The 22,830-nt window shown below is 38.6% G+C and overlaps 1 protein-coding gene across 7 annotated transcripts in view; it reads right to left on the bottom strand.

The window, feature by feature from the left end:
* The window catches only part of CDYL (chromodomain Y like), a 228,455-nt gene that overhangs the window by 110,887 nt on the left and 94,738 nt on the right, over positions 1 to 22,830 (bottom strand). For 5 of the 7 annotated variants that reach the window (XM_073877531.1, XM_073877530.1, XM_073877533.1 and 2 more), the window contains one exon: positions 75 to 143. The exons of the other annotated variants lie outside the window; for them this stretch is intronic. In XM_073877531.1, coding sequence (XP_073733632.1) covers positions 75 to 143 — 69 coding nt within the window. Of the gene's footprint in view, positions 1 to 74; positions 144 to 22,830 lie in introns of those variants that run through there. 7 annotated transcript variants of the gene reach the window in all.

The following is a 22,830-nucleotide window of genomic DNA, read 5'->3' as shown; positions in this document are numbered from 1 at the left end:
ACTTATTATCAATGAAGCTAACTTTTACACCAAATCTAAACTTGGAAAATTGGTAAAAGAGAATTAAGCCTTGCCTTTTCCAGGAGAAACTGTAGTTCACCCCAGTTGAGGAGAGAAAGCTCTTCTTTACAAAATAATTCTACCTATTAAATACAGAAGAAATGACAGGATTAGAAAGTCATTATATTGCAATACCCACGAAGATTCAGCAAGGACCATCAGGGGATGCCAAATTCATAGGCTGAAACATTAATGGAAATGGGATTTCTGCCTGATGCCAAGTACATTCCTGCCAGGTTATGTACTAAGAACAGAGGGGAATGCATCCCTTTCTCAATGGCGACAAGCTATCAAGGTCAGCATCCACCAGCGGGACAACCTGTCACTGGGGGCCTGGTAATGGGATGTGACAGCACAGAGTAGCTAGCCTTTAACCCAAACTTCCAATTTACAGAAAACACAAGAGGTAGAGAAATGAGTTACAAAACACCAACAGGAAACAATCAGATAAATCCAAGAGGCAAGCCATTCAACGAGAAACTGGCCTGAGCACCTCAAAAAGTCAATGTAAAAGCAAACAAATAAAAGTTAGGGGGACTGTTCTAGAAAAGGGTATAAAATAGCACTCTGTTCATTAGTATCCCTATCACCACAGCTTAAGTCTATCATTTCAGTTGCTGGTGGGTGGTTTCAACACCGTCTACCCCGCTATCAGACCATTCTCTACATTTGACTGTTAAGTCTCTCACGGTTAAATATGAAGAATGATGGCTGCGGGGTTCTATTGAAACAAGGCTGAGAAAGCCTGACTATATGCAGAGCCACATTCCCAGGTCTGTCAGTATCAGTGACTGTCCAGAGGCAGGTGGATGCAAAGCATCAGTAAAGGCAATGAAGAGTTCAACAGGGATTACAGTTTCCTGCTTGGTCCGGGGGGTGGGGAGTGCAAACAAATGATATCTGTGTTTCTACCTTCTCAAAGACCCCGTAGCAAGAGACAATCCCCAGACTCTAGCTAGCTTCCTGCACCCACAAGACAGGAGGAAGTGCCGTGAATCTTGCCTGCCACGGTGAAGGCAATGCAAAGGCTCACTCCAACCACAGGAAGAGCCTAAACCCTTCCAAGAGCAGAGCCCCTACAATATGGTGAAGTGCTCACACTTCGGAGAAAAACCTTCAGCGATACCAATACTGACAGCTAATAATCATTGTGCACCTCATGTATCTGTGTGCAAACACTGGGTTAGGTCTTGAATCACCTCCAAGGAGTCCTACACTCCTGTTAATATCCATTTCTTAGGAAACTAAGAGCACCAAGAAGCTGGGTGACTTGCCTAACATTAGAGAATTAGCAACTGAGCTCACTCACAGGTGCTAGGCCTAGGTTACCTTCTAACAAACATGATGTCCTCTGGCTTTGAAAGTGAACCCCAAGTCCTCTGTAAGAACTATGCCCACGCATCCAAATAAGTGCTGTCACTGTCACTCATGGAGTTATGTCCCCCAAAGGAATGTCAGCATTTTGAGTCCGTGAGCAGACAGTGCCGGCTGCATGAAATCTGTAAGGGCCTCAAGATTAAATCACAAAACCTAGTCAGTCAAGTCTTCACTAGCCAAAGATCCTAGTACACAGCTGATCTTAATAAGTCATTGTGACACTGCTTGATTCCTATTACTTTTCCCCCAGTAATCATAAGGTTTTTCCCCGCCAATCAGCAGGATTTTCTAGTCATTCAATTAAGAACTCTGTATTGCCTGTTAATGCAAATTACTCCTTTTTCAAACATTTTAACTCTTGATAATCTTTTAAGTATCCAAATTACTTGTATCTCTTCCACTCCTTTTTCCCAGATAGAGAACTATTTACCTCATTTACCAGTCAGCATTTCATCAACGTAGCTAAATTCCAGTGTGTGATTTTCACAACCTGACTGCTTTCAATTATCAAATGACATATTTCTACTTCCTGATCTATACTGTCATCACAAAATTATATTTACTGTTCTTACTGAACACCATTATAAATTGAGAGCTACAGAATTTTTATAAGGAAAGGAATATAAGAAACTCCATGAGTACTTTTAAAATTGATACTTACCGAGCAAAAGCAATTGCTGTTTTAAGTGGTCCCAAGACCAATTAATGGGAAAATGAAACCACACTGAGTTTCCTATCATAGCCTTCACTAAAATATAAACTTTTCTGTTAACTGGCAAAAGATCGCCAAACTGAACTTTTAAATAAAATATACAGTAGCAATTGCGAGAGATACTACTAAATGCTACATCTCTTCAACTACACCTCAACTAGAATGAGGGCAGAGATTTCTCTATTTAAAACCTAGCTTATATCACTAGTGTCTAGAACGAAGACATTCAGTAATAATCTGCTGAATTAATCAAGGAATTAATCACAATAATGGCACTAGATTACGCACTGTAAGGACTCAATAAACTAATCCTAAAAAAAGGTTACCAGTTATCATTGTATGAACTACTGATAAGGCCTTTTCACACTATTAATATTCCTTCTACCCACACAATCTTATGAAGTAGGTTGAACATGTACTATTTTTGTAGCACCCTCTCTCTCTATCATGGAATGTCTTTCTTCCTGATCTTGTGGGGTCTACATGTGAGCTTTATGAGGGCAGGCAGTCCACCTGTTTTGTATCTTGCCGTATCCCTTAAACTTTTAAGTGTCGAGCATTTAGCAGGTGCAAAATCATAGGAATTACCTAACTGGTTAAACTCAGTGGGAGGGACTTCGTTCTGGCATGATCGATTTTATCATTTGGGGGAAATTTTATATTAAAAATAACAAATAAATGGATGAAGTTCTTTGAACAGTGAAGTTTATGTCCAAAAGCACTGATGTGAGAAAGAAAATAAGAACACTTATTTAGATGACTGCCCCAAATAAATGAGTAACATACCACGCAGAGAGCACCTGATTGTTGAGAATCTTCGAAAAAAACATACTGCATAAATACCATGTTGCTCAGTACTGACCTTTCTGTAGCTTCCTGTTTATAATTTTGTTACCCTCAAAAAGCACTTGTACTTGACAGATAATCATTAATATACGCTTCCAACGAAGACTCATTTTGTCAAAAATCAGTGTTATCTGTTCTAGTAATTGGCGTATCACCCCACATTTTAAAAAAAGCTTCAACACTAATACAAAGCCCCCTCACCCATAAAGTTGTGCTTTACCCAATTATTGATTTTAAGAAATACCAATACTTGGCTAGGGGAATTCAAAGAAAAGATTAAGAGTAAGTCAAACAGAGTTTTATCTAGATGACCCCAAATAATCAGGACATTCTGAAATAAGACCACTTTTCCAGACACCTGGGTGGCTTAGTTGGTTAAGAATCTGCCTTCAGCTTAGGTCATGATCCCGGGGTCCCAGGATTGAGTCCCGCATTGGGCTCCTTGTTCAGTGGGGAGCCTGCTTCTCCCTCTGCCTGCCACTCCCCCTGCTTGTGCTCTCTCTCTCTCTGTGACAAATACATAAAATCTTTAAAAAAAAAAAAAAAAGACCACTTTTCTAAGGTAAACATGATTAAATTTAAAATTTGATCAATAAAAATATGGACACAATACACTAACAACAACTAGGGCCTAACACATTAAAATACTATCTTTTTAATATCTGAGGTTACAAAGAAAGGTTGGGGAAAACCAGTCAAATCTTAACAAAGTAAACAATAAGCTTCAGATATCCTATATGCAATAATCTTCTGCCCCTTGCCCTAAGGGGTTTCAGAGAGAAGCCTCAAAGTAACTGTCTCAAACTGTCACCCACACAATTGAGGCTTAAGACCCTCAACACGTAGTGCATCCTAAAAATCAAATAAAAGTGAAAACACAAACCACTGGGAAGATATAAATAGCCACAACCAAAGCTGTCCTGGGCTATTTATATACACTATAAGAATTCTCCTGATCAAAATATTTGCCTTTTCATTGACTTGAATGAAAAATTCAGGCCAGCCACTCATGATGCAAATGCTTTCCTGCAGGGAAGACCTTCATTGTTATCATTCTAAACAAGAAGCTGCACATTGTTCTTACATGCTTGCTCATTTATGCATTTGTCAAAGAGAGAATATTCTCTAAATCGTAACAGGAGGTATTAATCTAGTTCTAAGTACTAGCAACTGATTTCAAACTGATGGTTTAAGAAAGGATACCATAGATAATTCTGGCTATTTAAACATTTTCACAAAACTCTCCAATTTCTGTAAGAATTTGCCAGTAAGAAAAAAATTAAAGCATCAAAGAATCAATTTGCTATACTCACACTTTACCATAAAGTTCGTTTATTCATTAAACAAATACTGAGTGCCTACTATTTGTCAGATGCTGTTCGAGATCATGGAATATCATACACCCCCTACACCCAGACAAAAAAATCCTATCTTATACAGATTGCTTTTTTCCTGGAGAAAGCCTACTGAATTTAGAAGGATATTAGGTAATGATGGTTAAATTTTACAAAACTTTAATACTGGTAAGCAACAGCATAAACAAGTAACGGAAATTTGCAGTTCCAACACTGGTTATTAACCAGACTCTTACCAGAACTTAATTCAAACTGTGACACATATCCCACTGGCACAGACTCTCAGGAAAGCTTGAGCAGATATTCCCTAACCAACCTGACAGCAATCCTGACTTGCGGAAAAAACTCAAGAACTCCCGCTGACAGCCCCTGTGCTATCCCCACAGGGCTGGAGGCTTCCAGCATTTTCCAGCCGTCATTGCTGAGCCCTATCCTGCATGTGGAAAGACATAGTTGCTATTACATTTTAAGATAAAGCAGCAGTTAACATTTAAGGGTGTTCATCTGCTCTAAAGCACAATTTTTAAAGTCTGAAATTAATAATCAGCACACTGATTAATCTTAGGGAAAGCTGACGTTTTAAAGGCAGAACTTGATAAGTACAATGAGCTACGTGAAGTAACTACACAAATCCTACTTTGATTCACTCTTAACTTTCAGCTCATGACAAGTGAACAACGGAAAGATCCTTACTTTGAACTTTATACCTATAATCATCATCACTAAACAGCTGCCAGGAGTTTCAGGTGTCAGGTTAAGAATACGGGAGGGATTAGAGACGTAGAACCTGCCATCACAAGATGCTCAGTCTAGAGAAAAATGGAATCAAAAAGCAACAGACATAATTTCAACTCAAAGGTGTATGATAACAGCCCTCCTGGCTGATGCAAGAGTATGAAGAGGATGTCCAGGTCCATGGAACAGGCACAGGTAACTACAACATCTGAGTGGTTTCAGACTGTGGCACTGGAGAGCAATGGGAGGTGAGACTGAAGACAGGCTGATAAGGGCCCCAACTTCCCACAAGCCAGTGTTTCCCCAAGCGGTCCTGAATCTAAGTCTCTGGGACAGAAACCAGACATCTGCAATTACCCTCACACACTCAAGACTGTGGTGCACACAATCACTGTAAGACCATGAGTGACATCCGTGGGTAGTCAATGCTAGGTTTCTAAGCATGGGATAGACGTGACTGGGCTTGGGTCTTGTTAGCTTGCATGGCGGGGTTGTATAAAAGTAACGTGTGGAATAAGTGGACCTTTTTAGGAAGCTACTCTCCTGGCCAAACTGGGAAAAGGAAAGAGAAGAGCCATCCAAGTTACAGAAAAGCTCAATTTATGTATTGAAATAGGAGAGCCATATGTTCTGGTTTGCTTAAGACTGTCTTGGCTTACGCCTGTCTCAATGTCCAATCTGGTTTCGCATATGTCCATTTTTCATCTTTCATTAAGTATTACGGCTCACCATCACGTTAAAATAATCCAGTTCCGGTTCAATATGCCTCTATTTTCTGTATCTTGCTTCTGCTACAATCTCATCTAGTAGAGTGCAAGACACACAGGCAGTGAACAGACTTCCCATTTTACCATGTGGCTGCACATGAAAGTCAACCAGCAGGGGCGCCTGGGTGGCTCAGTTGGTTAAGCGACTGCCTTCAGCTCAGGTCATGATCCCAGGATCCTGGGATCGAGTCCCACATCAGGCTCCCCCTGCTCTGTGGAGTCTGTTTCTCCTTCTGCCTCTGCCTGCCACTCCCCCTGCTTGTGCTCCCCCCCTCAAAAAAAAAAATAAAATCTTAAAAAAAAAAAGTCAACCAGCAGTAAACCACCTATTTTACAGACTCTTTTCTAGGTCTACAGTTACTGCTTCCTTTAAAGCATACGAGGCACTCACGGATGGAACAAGGTATGCTAGTGTCATGACTCCTGCACATGAAGTTTGTGGGAAGGAGTTACATACAGACAGTAAGTTTGATCCTTCTTATTACAATGATTCTGGCATTCACTAAATGGTGTAAATAATTTTTTATTTTATTGATGACGTATTTTGCAATAAGCCATTTTATTAGCAATGAACTAAAAATTAAATATAGATTTAATAAAAAGATCTCATAAGTATTTCATTGCCACTTAAGAAAGTTCACGATGAATGTGTGATTTGCAAAGGTGTGCCCATATCTGTCATGCTCCATGGGACCAAACTGGGTGTTTAAAAAACATGTGCAGACATATGCTCAACAAGCAATAGCATCCACTTGAGAAGCTACCTGTTTTTTTTATTTAAAACAAAGAGTGCCCAAAGAGAGGTAATTCAGGAGCAGCGTTACAGAAGAACTTCCATTTACGCAATTACAGAAAGTGTGCTTCTTTCTGAAGCATGACTTTTCATTTAGATCAAATAAGTATTCTAATTAACTGTCCTCATTTTTTCCCTAAATTTTCTCCTGGACATAAAAAAGTCAACAGAACACCGGTTCATTTAAAAGCTATGGGAGGACTTTACAAGTAGTAACCAGTTTTCACACAGAAAACCAATTTCCTTAGTGGTTCTATTTTTTCTTTTTTTTTTTCTTAAATCCAATTCATGGCACAAAGTTGAGCAGAGTGTGACCTGCAGGCCAAATGCAGCCTGCCACCTCTTTTGTCATGGACTGCAAGACTTTTTTTTTTTTCTTTTCAGTTCTCAGTGGTTAGAGAAAGGTCAAAAGAGGAGTAATAATTTGTGATATGTGAAAATTATAGGAAATTCACATTCCGAGGTACATAAATAAAGTCTTATTGAGACACGGTTGTGTTCATTTGTTTATATATCGTTTCTAGCTACTTTCAGGTTACAGCCGCAGAACTGAGTAGCTACAGCAGACCTTGGCCCTACAAATATGAAAGGTTTACTATCTGGCCCTATACAAAAGAAAAAGTTTGCTGAATTTTACCTAAACAACTGGTATTATTGTGAACAATACTGTAAAAGCTCAATGTAGAACACTGATTTTAATATGAATACAGATTTTTATATATACACAGTGAAAACAAATTTCTAAAAGGCTGAAGCTGAATTAAAAAATACTTCACCATGGCACCATGCATTCTCTTTTTGCTGCTCACTTGCTTAAACCTTTAAGAAGCTACCTTGAAAATCAATGCAGTATTACAAAAATGAGACATTTTTTTTCTGGTGAGAATATAAAATTTTGGTTGCATTATGCTCAAAATCAGCTGGATATCTTTGGTCAAAAACTTTACCAAACAATTTTTTTTAAGTCAGCTTTTGAAGATTTTGGCAAACTGCAATTATTGAGCAAAACTTGCAAATAAGACAATGAAATTAATCCCTAATTTAAAAAAGGGATTAAAAATATCAGACATTCAGAGTTTAAGAAGGTGTATAATAATTTTGAAATTCATCGAGTGCTTTGGAATATATTAATTTATACAAAGAATCATTTTATAGAGCTCTCATTTTTAATTAAATTCATATTCTGTAAAAAGAAATGGAACAGAATAAACAGAGTAAAAATTTTATATCTAAATTTCACAAATACAATCAAAATAATCAGAGGCCATTTATTTGACAATTTTTATCTCATAAAATTATTTGCTGAACAGAGGTATTCTGAATGGAGGTAAAAATAACTGTTCTTGTGAAAGTATTTGAGCTGAAATATTTCTCATTTCAGTTTTTAAAAAAAGACTGAAAATATCCTTCCTTCAGCACAAGTTGCTCTGAACTTACTAGCTACCTTAGTACCCAGAGTATTATTTCAATTAAAAAAAAAAAGTATGGTACATGGAAAATAAACTCAAAATGTTGGCAATCTCAAACTTATTACTGAAAAAACAAAACAAAACAAAAAACAAAACTCTGAAGAAGTTTGCAGGCCGTATAATGAGAATTTGGAAATAAAATCATGTTGGTGAAAAATAACCTTCAGCATAACATCAGTAACACAGTACGTGATAAAAGTATGTGAGACTATACCAAGGATAATTACTAACTCTTAAAATATTCGAATGATCAATTTAGTTATTTAACAAACGAAAGTTTACTTCAGATAATTTTATTTTTGAAAATAGTTTTTTCAATAGAACTATTTTACAGGCCTACAATAAATTTGGTCAAAAATATTTAGATGATTATATAACAATTTCTAGTCCCCTTTTCCTCTCACGCACCTCCATCTGAACGATAAATTATACAGTTGCTCTAATTATAAAAGTCTGTGAGGAGTGTGTACGGAGTCAAATTGGTAAAATAAAATTACCGCCAATTTATACCCCAGAACATGTGGCAGTGCCTGCTCAGGTGCACGCCTCCCAGAATGGTTCAGCTAACTGATCTGGATACTGATCTATTCAACAAGGGAATGTCAAGACACTGGGGATAGAGAGGTGAACAAGCTGAATGTGGGCAGATGTGTGAGCAAGCACACGCACACACCCACGCCCCCCACTCCACGCCAGGGGCACCGTAACACAAACCCCATTTGTTCCATCAGGCTTTCTGGTTTCCAGCTCTAGTGATACATCCAGGACAAGGTCTATAACCTCCCAGGGCTGTCTCTAGCAAGGAGCCAGGAGCAGAGAAGGTGCTCCCCTTCTGTTCTTCACCTTGCTCCCCACATCCAGCACTAGCACCTTCTCAGGTGGCATCCCAAGCTTCTCTCTCTCAGGCACACCAACGACCAAACCCGCCCTGAAGTCACTAAGGGTAGTTCTTGCTGCCTTCCATCCTCTGCATAACATACGTATGACTTATTTTTTCCCTGCTGCATGGTGGTGTGCAGAGAAAAAAGCCTCTTATAGTTAACAGATTTAAAATATTTTCTCAATGGGAAGCCCTTTAAAAGACTTGTAAAGAACAAACTGTACTGCAGAAACAGGAAAGGAGACAGTGAGAGCCATGCTCCATAGTGAATGCGTGACAAGTGATATCATGGGAAAAGGGAAGTAGAAGGCCCAATTCCTAGGACTCTTGAGGGAGATACACAAATGAAAAAAAAAACAAAAAGAAACTAAATCAAACTGAGAATTTATCACACCGGTTTATCACACCAACCCCTCGGCGGGGGGGGGGGTACATGTATAAAATAAATTAACTAAAACCTCCTTTTGGTTCCATAGTATTCTTTTCTACTTTACATAGTTATGGGTAGCATTTGTAGCAGACTTGGAAACTTAAGGCTATGAATAACATCGATTTATAAGTTCCCAGATCCAGGGGCGCCTGGGTGGCTCAGTCAGTTAAGCATCTGACTCTTGATTTCGGCTCAGGTCATGATCTCAGGGTCGTGAGATCGAGTCCCGTGTTGGTCTCTACATCGAGTGTGGAGCCTGCTTATGATCTTTCCCCCACCTCCTTCACCCCTCCTGACTCCCTCTTTAAGAAAAAAAAAAAAGTTCCCAGATTCAAAAGCACCAATTTAAAAAAGTTTAAGACCACAAAGCATGCATGAGTCGTTAAGTGTGAGTAAAGGTGGCTGTCGAGATATATAACAGTGCAGCCTAATCTAGAACGCAGCAGGGGCTGATGAAACAAAATAGCCAGTGCCATCCGAGTTCCATATGTATGGTAGGGAAGTACTTCCCAGAGCATAATATATGTCCTACGGAGGCGACCCTAGATAATTTCTAGGTGGCATAAGGATGACCATTTCAATTTATTAACATTAATATTTCAATGTGTATCAGAAAAGCCATACCTAGCGCCAACATAAATTTACAGGGGTAATGTGGTCCCAACTTATACGGGCCCTTGTGCTATAGAGACACTCTTGTGCACACCTTGAACATTTAAAATCTTGAATGACTTTCCACCATAACCATTCAGAAGTACAGACAGGCTCGAGAAAATGCAGAGTAGGCAGCTCTGACTTTTCATCCCCCCAGAGAAATAAAAAACAAGCAGAGACTGTTAAAACCAAGTTTGTCAGAACTCTGGAAAGAAGGCAAAGGCTTACAGCAATTCAGTGAACACACACCGAATAATGAAGAAGGTTAACTTCAAAACAGAAAGCTTTGTGGTGTTTTCACCTGGTCTTGCCCCACCCTCTCCCCAGCATGGCAGCAGTTTTAACAAAGGCAGCTTGCATTCCTGGTGTGGTCCCCGGTTTCTGATTCTAGACAGAGCAGAGCAGACTTTCTTCACAAATTATCATGTAGGTATGGTCTAATCTGAGAGGGTGGGCTGCCTAAAGGAGTGACACAAGAAGCTTGAACTTAGGCCAGAAAAGTGGTGGTCACTGCTCAGAAACACTGCAAGGTAAACCAACAACCCCACAGAAACCCAGGACAAAAGTTTACAGTTGTGACACATAACAAACTCCCCGCTAAAGCGTAGGGAAAAAAAAGCTGGGGGAGAGAAATCAGGAAAGTCAAAAGCACTGTAAATGGGGAGACAGAAAGCCATGCACAGGCGCAAGGCAAGATGCATGCTCAGAAAGACCTAAGAAGACCTTTAACTTTTACTTCAGTGCAAAACTATTTAAGTGTTGAAGGAGTGCCCTATCACAGAGCCAATAGGCCAAGACTAGGAGTGGTGGTGCTTTGTCTGAAAAACAAAGCTCTCTGGTAAAGGTGTGTATGTAAGCCAGTATTACTGTATTTTGGGGTTGTATGGTCTACTTTTTATTTCACACATGATTTAAAAGACAAATGCAAAAAACCCAACTATATATCTATTACTAGAGACACAATGAATAAAGATATAATTCATAACATCAACATAAAGCGGGCTGAGGAAGGTGCATAGAGGCAGACATTTACATGTTATGGAAGTTGGTAACAAATCAAGCTACAGTATTATAAATTTAGAATGTTAAATGTAATCCTTGTGATAAAGAAAATACCTAAATAGCACATACACAAAAGGAAATGAGAAGAGTATCAAAATCATTCACTACAAAAACAATCAACTAATCACAAAGCAATAATCAAGGAAATGAGGGACAAAAGAGGTGTAAGACATACAGAACACAGCACATGGAAGAATTAAGTCCTTTCTTAGTATATATTTTACTGTAAATGAAACTTTCCTATCAAAAGGCAAAGACTGGCAAAATGGATATTAAAACATGATCCAACCATATATTATCTACAAGAGACTCACTTTAGATCCAAGGACACGACTGAAAATGAAAAAAATAGGAAAAGATATCATATACAAATCATAACCAGGTGGCTACAAAATATCAGATAAAACAGACTTTAAGTCAAAACTGTTCACAAGAGACATTGGCAAAAAGGATAATTCATCAAGATACAACAATTATACACATATATGTATCAAACAACAGGGCACCAAAATACATGAAGCAAACATCAACAGAAGAAAGAGCCAGACAGTTCTACAATAATTGGAGACTTCAATACACCACTTTTCATAAAGAACATCCAGACACAAGATCAATAAGGAAACAGACTTGAACAACACTATAAACCAACCAAACCTAAGAGACATTTATAGAACACCACCTAACAGCAAAACACACCTTCCTCTCAAGTGCATATGGAACATTCTCCAACACAGATCAGATACTAGACCTTAACCCAAGTCTCAAATTTTAAAAGATCAAAGTCATACAAACGATCTCCTGGAATGAAGCTAGAAATCAATAGCAAACAGTAAACTTAGACGATTCACAAATACGTGGAAGAAGTTAAAACAAACAACAAAAAAATCACAAAGGAAATTAAAAGTTACTCAGGAACAAATGAAAACAAAATCATAACATACAAAATGTATCAGATGCAGTGAATGCAGTACTTAGAAGTTTAGAGCTCTAAAAGCCTACACTAAAGAAGAAAAATCTGAAATCAGTAACACCTAACTTTACAAAACTGAGAAACTGAAGAAGATTGAACTAAACCTGAAGATAGCATAAGAATGAAAATAAAAAGATACTAGAGCAGAGATAAATAAAACGAACAGAAAAACAACAGAGAAAGACCAATAAAACCAAGAGTTGGTTCTTTAAAAAGAGTCAATAAAATAAACAAACCTTTAGTTGGACTGACAAAAAAAAGATTCAAATAAATAGAGTGCACTGTATTAAAATCAGAAATGTGGGGACATTACCACCAATCCTCCAGAAATCAAAAATATTTTAGGGGAAAACGTTGGACAATTATATACCAACAAATTGGATAACCTAGGTGAAACAAAAAAAAATTCCTAGAAACATACACAAATTACCTAAACTGCTCAAAAAGAAACACAATATCTCAATCAACAGACCTATAACAAGAGACTGAATCAGCAATCAAAACCTCCCAACAAAGAGAAGTCCAAGACCAGGTGGCTTCCCTACCAAACATTAAAGAAGAATTAGCAACAAACCTTAAATTCTTCCCAAAAATAAAGCGGAAGCACTTTCTACCTCATTCTATGAGGCCTGCATTATCTGATTCCAAATCCAGATAAAGAAGAGACAAGAAAAAAAAATTACAGGTCACTATCTCTTATGAATATAGATGCAAAAATCCTGAACAAAATACAGATTATCAATATTCACAGTAGTTATGTTTTATGAAGTTGCCACAAATACTGAATTAGTGAATACTGAACCACTCACTGTTCCTCCAGAAGTATAAACACACACGTACCCTTCCCATAGATTATAATCTTAAATTCTAAAATGACTTTTCTTGACAGATTTTATTTTGCCAAAGAGAAAGTAAGGTTGAGAAGTGTTAAGTGACTGGCCTGAGACTACACAACCAAGTGCTGGAATTAGGATTCAAACTCCAACTGGCCCCAGAGTCAGAGCTTCTTGCATTATGTTGCACTGCCCCCTACTGTTTCCATCCTCCGGTCATCTCTATGAGAGCTGAAATTAGAAGGCATTGTCTCCTTGGTCAATTTCAAATGGGAAGGTACAAATACAGGCATATCCATGAATAATCATGAAAATGCCCTATATTCATTTTGGGGTTACAAATAAAGTTTATCAGAATGTAGGAGAATTCACAAATGCAGAATCCATAAAGAAGAATTGACGGCACAAGCAAACTGAATCTAACAGCATATTAAAGGGATTATGTACATGACCAACTGTGATTATCCCAGAAATGCAAGGGTGGCTCAACATAGAAAAATCAATGTAATATGTCACATTAATAGAACAGAGAAAAAACACATGATCATCTCAATCAATGCAGAAAAGACACTGACAAGATCCAATGCCCCTTTAATGATAAAAAGCATTCAACAAACTAGAAATAGAAGGTAATTTCCTCAACATGATAAAAGGTATCTATGAAAAAACCACCGCTAACTTCATACTCAATGTTGAAGACAAAGTTTCAGGAACAAGACAAGGATGCCCCACTTTCACCACTGCTGTTTAACACTGTATTGGAAGATCTAGCCAAAGCAATTAGACAAGAAAAAGAAAAAGAAAAAGGCATCCAAACTGTAAAGGAATTAATAAAGCTATCACTATTCACAGATGACATGATCTTGTATAAAGAAAATAGATATAAAGAATTCATAAGAAAGCTACTTGAGCTAATAAATTCAGAATTGCAGGACACAAGATAAACACACAAAAATCAATGTTTCTATACAACACCATTAGATAATCAAAGTGATCTACAGATTCAATCTCTATCATAAATTCCAACAGCCTTTTTTTCTTCCCCAGAAATGGAAAAGCTGATACTCAAATTCATATGGAATTGCAGAGGGCCCCAGAGAGCCAAAAGAATGTTGAGAAAGAAGAACAAAGTTAGAAGGCTCAAGCTTCCCAATTTCAAAACTTATTACAATGCTATAGTAATCAAAACAGTGTGGTCCTGACATAAAGGTAAGCATAGAGACCAATGGAATAGAATTGAGGCTCCAGAAATAAATCTATACATCTATGGCCAGTTGACTTTTTTTTAAATTTTATTATGTGATGTTAATCACCATACATTACATTATTAGTTTTTGATGACTCATTGGTTGTATATAACACCCAGTGCTCCATTCAATATGTGCCCTCTTTAATACCCATCACCAGGCTAACACATCCCCCCACCCCCTCCCCTCTAGAACCCTAAGTTTGTTTCTCAGAGTCCACAGTCTCTCATGATTCGTCTCCCCCTCTGATCTCCCCCCCTTCATTTTTCCCTTCCTACTATCTTCTTCTTCTTCTTCTTCTTCTTCTTTTTTAAACATATAATGTATTGTTTCAGAGGTACAGGTCTGTGATTCAACAGTCTTACACAATTCACAGCACTCACCGTAGCACATACCCTCCCCAACGTCTATCACCCAGCCACCCCATCCCTCCCACTCCCCACCACTCCAGCAACCCTGTTTGTTTCCTGAGATTAAGAATTCCTCGTATCAGTGAGGTCATATGATACATGTCTTTCTCTGATTGACTTATCTTGCTTAGCATAATACCCTCTAATTCCAACCACGTCGTTGCAAATGACAAGATTTCAGTTTTTTTGATGGCTGCATAATATTCCATTGTGCATGCGTGCGTGTGTGTGTGTGTATACACACACCACATCTTCTTTATCCATTCATCTGTTGATGGATATCTTGGCTCTTTCCATAGTTTGGTTATTGTGGACACTGCTGCTATAAACATCGGGGTGCACGTACCCCTTCGGATCCCTACATTTGTATCTTTGGGGTAAATACCCAGTAGTGCAATTGCTGGATCATACAGGAGTTCTGTTTTCAACTTTTTGAGAAACCTCCATACCATTTTCCAGAGTGGCTGCACCAGCTTGCATTCCCACCAACAGTGTAGGAGGGGTTCCCCTTTCTCTGCATCCTCGCCAACATCTGTCATTTCCTGACTTGCTAATTTTAGTCATTCTGACTAGTGTGAGGTGGTCTCTCATTGAGGTTTTGATTTGGATTTCCCTGATGCCAAGTGATGTTGAGCACTTTTTCATGTCTCTGTTGGCCAGCTGACTTTTGATATGGGTGCCAAAGTCCATTCAATGGGGGAAAGAACAGTCTTTTCAACAAATGGTTCTGGGATAATTGGATATGCACAAGTAAAAGAAAGAAGTTGGAACCATATCTCACACCACATACAAGATAATTCAAAATGGATCAATAATCTTAACACATAAGAGCTAAAACCATAAAACTCTTAGAAGAAAATACAGATAAATCTTCACAACATTGGATTTTGGCAATGGATTCTTAGCTATGACAACAAAAAACATGGGCAGTAGGGAAAAAATAGACACACTGGACTTCATCAACTTTAAAACTTTTTTTTTAAAGATTTTATTTTCAAAGGACATTATCAAGAGAATGAAAAGACATCCTACCAAATAGGAAGTATCTGCAAATCACATGTATGTTAAGGGTTTAATATTCAGAATATACAAAGACTGCAACAAAGACAAGGCAATTAAAAAATGGGCAAAGGACTAGACATTTCTTCAAAGATTCACAAATGGATAATAAACATATGAAAAGATGCTCAACATCGTTAATCTTTGGGAAAATGTAAATCCAAACCACAATAAGGTACCACCTTCATACTTATCAGGATGACTATAATTTTAATTTTTTTATTTTTTTTAAAGATTTTATTTATTTGAGACAGAGAGAATGAGAGAGAGAGAGCGCAAGAGGGAAGAGAGTCAGAGGGAGAAGCAGACTCCCTGCTGAGCAGGGAGCCCGATGCGGGACTCAATCCCGGGACTCCAGGATCATGACCTGAGCCGAAGGCAGTCACTTAACCAACTGAGCCACCCAGGCGCCCAGGATGACTATAATTTTAGAAAAGGAAAATAAGTGTTGGTGAGTGTTGATGGAAATGTAAAATGGTGTTGCTACTGTGTAAAATAGTTTGATGGTTCCTCAAAAAGTTAAACACAGAATTACCATATGACCCAACAATGATCCACCAGGCAACCCTTATGATCCGCTCCTAGATATATAACCAAAACAACTGGAAATAGACTCAAACATACTTGTACATTAATGTTAATTGAAGCATTACTGACAACAGCCAAAATGTGAAAACAACCCACATGACCACTAACAGATGAGTGAATAAAATGTGGAATATATATACACAATGAACTATTATTTAGCCAAAAAAAGGAATGTGATTCTTACACATGCTACAACATGAACTTCCAAAACAGCAGGCTAAGTGAAGGAAGTCAGACACAAAAGGACAATTATATGATTTCCACTTAATTCATTGAGACAAAAAGTAGAATACAGGTTTCCAGAAGTGGGGGGAAAAGAATAGGAAGTTATTACTTAGTGGTTATGGTTTCTGTTGGGGTGATGACAAGTTCTGGAAATAGTGGTGATTGCTGTACAACACTTTGAATGCCGCTGAGTTGTACACTTAAAATGTTTATAGTGGCAGGGGTACCTGGGTGGCTCAGTCAGTTAAGTGCCTGACTCTTGATCTCAGCTCAGGTTTCAATCTCAGGGTCCTGAGTTCAAGCCCCACGCTGGGTGTGTAGCCTACTTAAAAAAAATGATTATAGTGGCAACTTTTGTATTATAGTTATCGTAAGAAAGGGGAAGAAAAAGTACACATAGATGGGACACTCTGTATGCCCAAAGGCCAGCCAAGATTCTGAACACTCAATCTCACAACATGTATGAATGCACTCATCACTGATACTGCCGACTTCTAGGAGTAACTTTCGGTCTACTTTATTATGCAAGTATACATAATTGGGAAATGGAGTTGGCACTGTTCTTTGAATATCTCTTCTTTCTGTTAAACTTATTATGGATAAGATTAAATTATTAAAAACAATCTTAAAGGTAAAGATCATCATGAAAATATGAACACTTGTGGGAACTTATGAAATCTACTCCATGTTTAGACAGAGAAGCAAATTCAAAATGTTAACACTTATTAAAGAAAGATGCTGAATCCTCCTGTCTCTACTTTCTACAGAGATGGGTAGTGACTCCCACTGCCATTTAATACTGAAATTTCAAAGCTCTGAAAGTCTACACTACTATACTCATTGCAAGAAGAGAGAGACTCACTCCGGTGGACAGATAGGTCCATGTCAGCCTAGGCACAAATAAGCAAAACTTCACAAATCATCATACCCTGCAAAGACATTGGCTCATTTAAGCCATCTGGATTTATCCTTACATAAGGTAGTATTCTACATGTAAGATGAAATGAACTCCCCCGTGAGCACAAAAGTAGAGCTCTGGGCCTAGAGACTGATAAAAGCATATGGGGATCTTTTGTTATCTGTGTGATCTAGAGATAAATTGAAAGACCCAGTAAAAATATTTTACATATTAAGAGAACCAGAAAGACATAATAAAGGTTTCATTTTCCATACCAGAATGGCAACAATGAGTGACTATGGGACCCCCTTCCACTGTCTGACTGCTACCTGGAAAACTTGACACATTCAGACTATTTCATGGAGGATGGCTTCTTGTGGCTCGTTGAAACCAAAGTCGCTTTCATCACCTGTTTTAGAAATTCTTGGTATTCTAACTCTATCAAAGAAAATGGTTAAATATCTTACATACTTCCAACTGTGTACATGTGAACCGGCTCTAAGTCTGGCTGACAAAATTACAAAACTATTAATCATTCAGTAGTATTACTGACACAGAGCATCTCACTTTTGCTTTCACTAGGGACTACTAAGCATTCTTATCCCTTTATTATTGACTGATTATGAAACAACTATATTCCCATTGATAAAAAAACATCTTCAGGTATACATTTTTGTAAATAAATTTGCTATGGCTTTTGTATTTTTCCCCCAAACTAATACTGTTGCTTTGTTTTTGTGTTTTTATACTTCTACTTAAGCTAAATGACCCCGGCATGTATGGCAGTGAGAAAGTTCACCTTTAAAAGGGAAAGTAAGCTGATTTAAAGAAACAACTGTGTTGGTGGTACACATGTATTGCAAAAACCAGCTAACAAGTAAAGTTTGGGAAGTTATGATATGGCTGTGATCACCTAATGGATGATCCACATGCGTATTTTAATCTGTATAATCCCAAAGGAGTGTGCTTTATCAAGTTTTGTAAACCACACCTTTTAAGAACACATGAAAACCCAAGGAGCACTTTTATATAAAGAATTACTCTATGATAGTGATCATCCCCTCCCCTCTGTGATTCACATTTTGTCTTTCTGACCCTTCCCTTGGCCCACAAAGGCACTACAATTCATTAAGATGAAAAGGTGAGAAAGAGATGAATAGTGATAAGGTAAAATGAGAATCTACATTACATTATTAATAAGATTAATACAATCAAAAGAAAGATAAGAAAATTTTTAAACTGCTTCGACTGCTATTAACTCTGAGTATCTATTCTGTGCCAAGAGCTAAATGAGATGTAAGGTAGTTCTCACTATGGACTTTACATTCTGGATGGGAGGTAAGACCTTTTGGATTTTATTAACTTTCTTTCCTCCCTTTCTTTCGTTTTTTTACACAGATTTTAGGATGTTTCATTATTCTGGTCATTTGGCATATTCTAAGCCAGCCTCTGTATCTTACTACCTACTGCATTTTTATCTTCACAGGTGTTTGAGGGGACGACGTCCATCCATGCAAGTAAGGCAGCTCAGCCACCCCGTGGACATGGTTTCTAATCACCTGCCGATGCCCTCACCAGGGAATTGGTGGTTTAATTTGATCTTGTCTTCCTTCACCTAGCTCCTGAAAGTCTCCCTGTCTACACAGCCTCTTCTTAGAAAGGACTGCACAGAGTGCTAAATGCTCCATCTCCCTCACTGGGGAGGCCCAGTGCCTGATCTCAGCACCCTGAGAAGTCTGACGCTACCAGAAAGAGAAAAGGGAACAGCAGAATACAGCCACCAGAGGAACTGCTCTTTATTTCCACGATGAGGAATGGGTTTGGAATACTGAACTGCTAAGTAAATGCTGTCAGCCTGGTATGTAATACGCACAAGGTCACAGTGTGTGGGAAGGGAAAATCCTTGGCGTTAGAGCCAACCACTGGTGAAGGTTTGTCTTTAACATCTTTTATTTGACCCCTCCCCCCCCCCCGGCAAAGAGTGGACTGGGTATCTTTAGTAATCACTTCCACGTCACAGGTGTATATTCAAGGGCCCTGGAGCAACAGGGAAAGTGCCATGACTTGAAAACTTCTCATCCACTTCTGGTGGTGTTTATGCACTCTCAGGTTACTGAGGTTCTTGGAGGTTTCTGTGTATCTGTACGATTGCAGGACCAGCCACCACAGAGAACATAAGAGGGAGGCAATAACAGTCAGCCTGCCGTCCCACCACTACTCACCTATAACAGTCCCTTCTCCTCAGTCTCCCTGCCTACAGCCTTAGTATTTTTTTAATTTTTATTGTTATGTTAATCACCATACATTACATCATTAGTTTTTGATGCAGTGTTCCATGATTCATTGTTTGTGCATAACACCCAGTGCTCCATGCAGAACGTGCCCTCTTTAATACCCATCACCAGGCTAACCCATCCCCCCACCCCCCTCCCCTCTAGAACCCTCAGTTTGTTTTTCAGAGTCCATTGTCTCTCATGGTTCATCTCTTCCTCCGACTTACTCCCCTTCATTCTTCCCCTCCTGCTATCTTCTTTTTTTTCTTAACATACATTGCATTATTTGTTTCAGAAGTACAGATCTGTGATTCAACAGTCTTGCACAGTTCACAGCACTCACCATAGCACATACCCTCCCCAATGTCTATCACCCAGCCACCCCATCCCTCCCAGCCCCGACCACTCCAGCAACCCTCAGTTTGTTTTCTGAGATTAAGAATTCCTCGTATCAGTGAGGTCATATGATACATGCCTTTCTCTGATTGACTTATTTCACTCAGCATAACACCCTCCAGTTCCATTCATGTCATCGCAAATGGCAAGATCTCATTCCTTTTGATGGCTGCATAATATTCCACTGTGTATATATACCACATCTTCTTTATCCATTCATCTGTCAGTGGACATCTTGACTCTTTCCACAGTTTGGCTACTGTAGACATTGTACAGCCTTAATATTAATACCCCCTTGTCCTGCTCACCTTACACTGGACCTCCCACTCCACCACTGATCTCTGGTACATTCCCATAACCTGGGTTTTATCAACCTCAGCATGACTGGCATACTGGGCTGGGGAATTCTTTACTGTGGGGAGTGTTCTCTACTGTCTGATGTTAAACAGCATCCCTGGCTTCTACCCGCTGGATGTCAGGAGCACACAACCCCAACCCAGTGAGGACCATCAGAGATGTCCCCAGACATTATCAGATGTCCTCTGGAGAATAAACACGATCTGCCTCCCTCCTTGAAAACCACTGGAATAAACACTTGATGCTAGATTATATAAGAGGAGAAACGAGAAGCAGAGGTGAAGGAAGAAATGGCATTGTGACTAAACTCTCTGATACTTATCTATAAACTGTGTCCATCTCAAACCTCATGATGTTGTCATGACGACACCTTTAAAGGGAGGAGCTCCACTACATGGAGGTTATCAATTAAGCAGCAAGAAAAGGGACAGAAGCCACCACTATGTGGGGGATGTCACAGGAGCTGGGCTCAGGTCTGCCTGACCAGTGTGACTCTGGGCAAACCCCTCAACCAGGCCTCCAATTCTCTCTGTCCAACGGTGAACTACGAGAAGATCACGTCATCTTCCAGCTTGAAAACCGGTATTACCTAAGCAAAGGAAGCTCTAGACCCCAAAATAAAAAAATATAAATAATTCCATGTATTTCTATTAACTGACTATAAACAAAGCATCACCAAATCTCAGAATATGACCGAGATTTATTATAAAACACTAAATCCAACATGAATAAGTCCCCTATTCAGAAAAAACTCTGAAGACCTACACACACCAAAAACAGAAAACCTTAAAGAAGAAAAATCCAGGTAGTACTATGATTACCAAAGTATATTTAGATTTAGATTTAAGGACATTTTTGTGGGGGTGGGGAAGCTGCATTCCCAACTCACAGGGATGGACACAGAGAACACGGCAGTTATACAGCACTTGTGTTAATCTTCAGACAGACACTTGGGACTTAAAGGCAGGTGGGGATCAATCCCTAGAAAACAAACAACAAACATAGTCCTGGGGTCCCGTTCCAGCCACCTGGTAAAAGAATGACACTCAAGTTAATATGATTTTTAAAATCTGTGATTTTAATGCTAAAAACCTGTGGTAAGAGTTTGGTTTTATTATCTTCCCAATTTAGTGTTTTTACTAAAGAATACAACTGCTTTCTTGCTCTTGAAAAAGAAAAGTTAATATGGTAATAAAAGCCCCTAGATAAAGTACAATAAGCAGAACATGAGTAGGAAAACAGGGCACCAATAAAAGAAAGATCCGTTTGCTCATGGAAGACAAATTATGGCTGACGGTCAGTAAACTCTGCAAGTCTAATGAACACATCTCCAGCCTCAGATTTACACTAGAGAAAGTAGCAGCACCCCCACTGAACACACAATCCACTAGGTGTAAAAGACTGCAACTTAATTCACCTGCATACCGTCCATAAATTATACATTATACGCAGGGAGGAAGGTCTCAAAGAGTCCTTTAAAAGGCTTCAAGATTCCCTCCCTTTCCTAGGAACAAATGCTCTTTCCTAGAAAGGTTTATCAATATCACCTATACTACCCACTCCCTTTCTTGGTGTTTCCTATTTTAAATTTTAATAGTTACTACATTACTCAAAGATATAAAGGCTGAGAAAATGTAACATTAGTGGTAGCCATTAGACAAGAACTGACAGTGTTTAAATCTACACTTCAAAATATTACAAAGATATTTTTTCAAAGTTCCTTTAGAGAAATGCTTTGTCCCAAGAAATGAGACAGATAAATTCATCTACATCTGACAGCTTTTGTCCAAAAGATTCTAACACACACGGAAGCTTCAACTTCTGGTAAATGGGCATGAGGCATAAATAACACTGGAAATATTGCCTAATTGACCGAAATTTAGACCATCAAGACACAACATAGGGCAAAATAAATTCCAGATAAATTATAAACTTAAAGGTTTAAAACTTGGGGCACCTGGCTGGCTCAGTCAGTGGAGCACTGTGACTCCTGATCTCGGGGTCATGAGTTTGAGCCCCATGCTGGGGACAGAGACTATTTAAAAATAAAGCTTTAAGATGATAAAAATAGAAATTTTACACTTGGGAATGAACTGTTCAAGTTCAAATTATAAAGAAAAAGCCATGGATCTGCCTACATTTAAAAAAGTAAAACTCAAATAAAAAGCAAAGAAGTATAAAGAAAACAGAGAAAATATATTTGCCACAAAAGGTGAATGTCCTTAATATGAAGAGTTAATAGAGAAAAGATATTTTAAAATCTAACTATAAAAGGACTGCCAAAATTTTCAAAACCATTTAGCTTCCAGGGATTTGAGAAATACAAACTAAAAGACAACTTTTCTATCAGGTGAGCTACGTTCTTGATTTGATTTGATGTGTAATACCCAACACTGGTAAGGAAATGCTGGGATACCCTTTCAGGTACTGCTGG

This window comes from Callorhinus ursinus, unplaced genomic scaffold, assembly GCF_003265705.2.
Source record: "Callorhinus ursinus isolate GAN/ISIS: 27379988/994484 unplaced genomic scaffold, GSC_fseal_2.0 scaffold26, whole genome shotgun sequence".
NCBI classification, from domain to species: domain Eukaryota; kingdom Metazoa; phylum Chordata; class Mammalia; order Carnivora; family Otariidae; genus Callorhinus; species Callorhinus ursinus.
The sequence above is the reverse complement of the archived record's forward strand: the minus strand, read 5'-3'. Positions and strand labels throughout refer to the sequence as shown.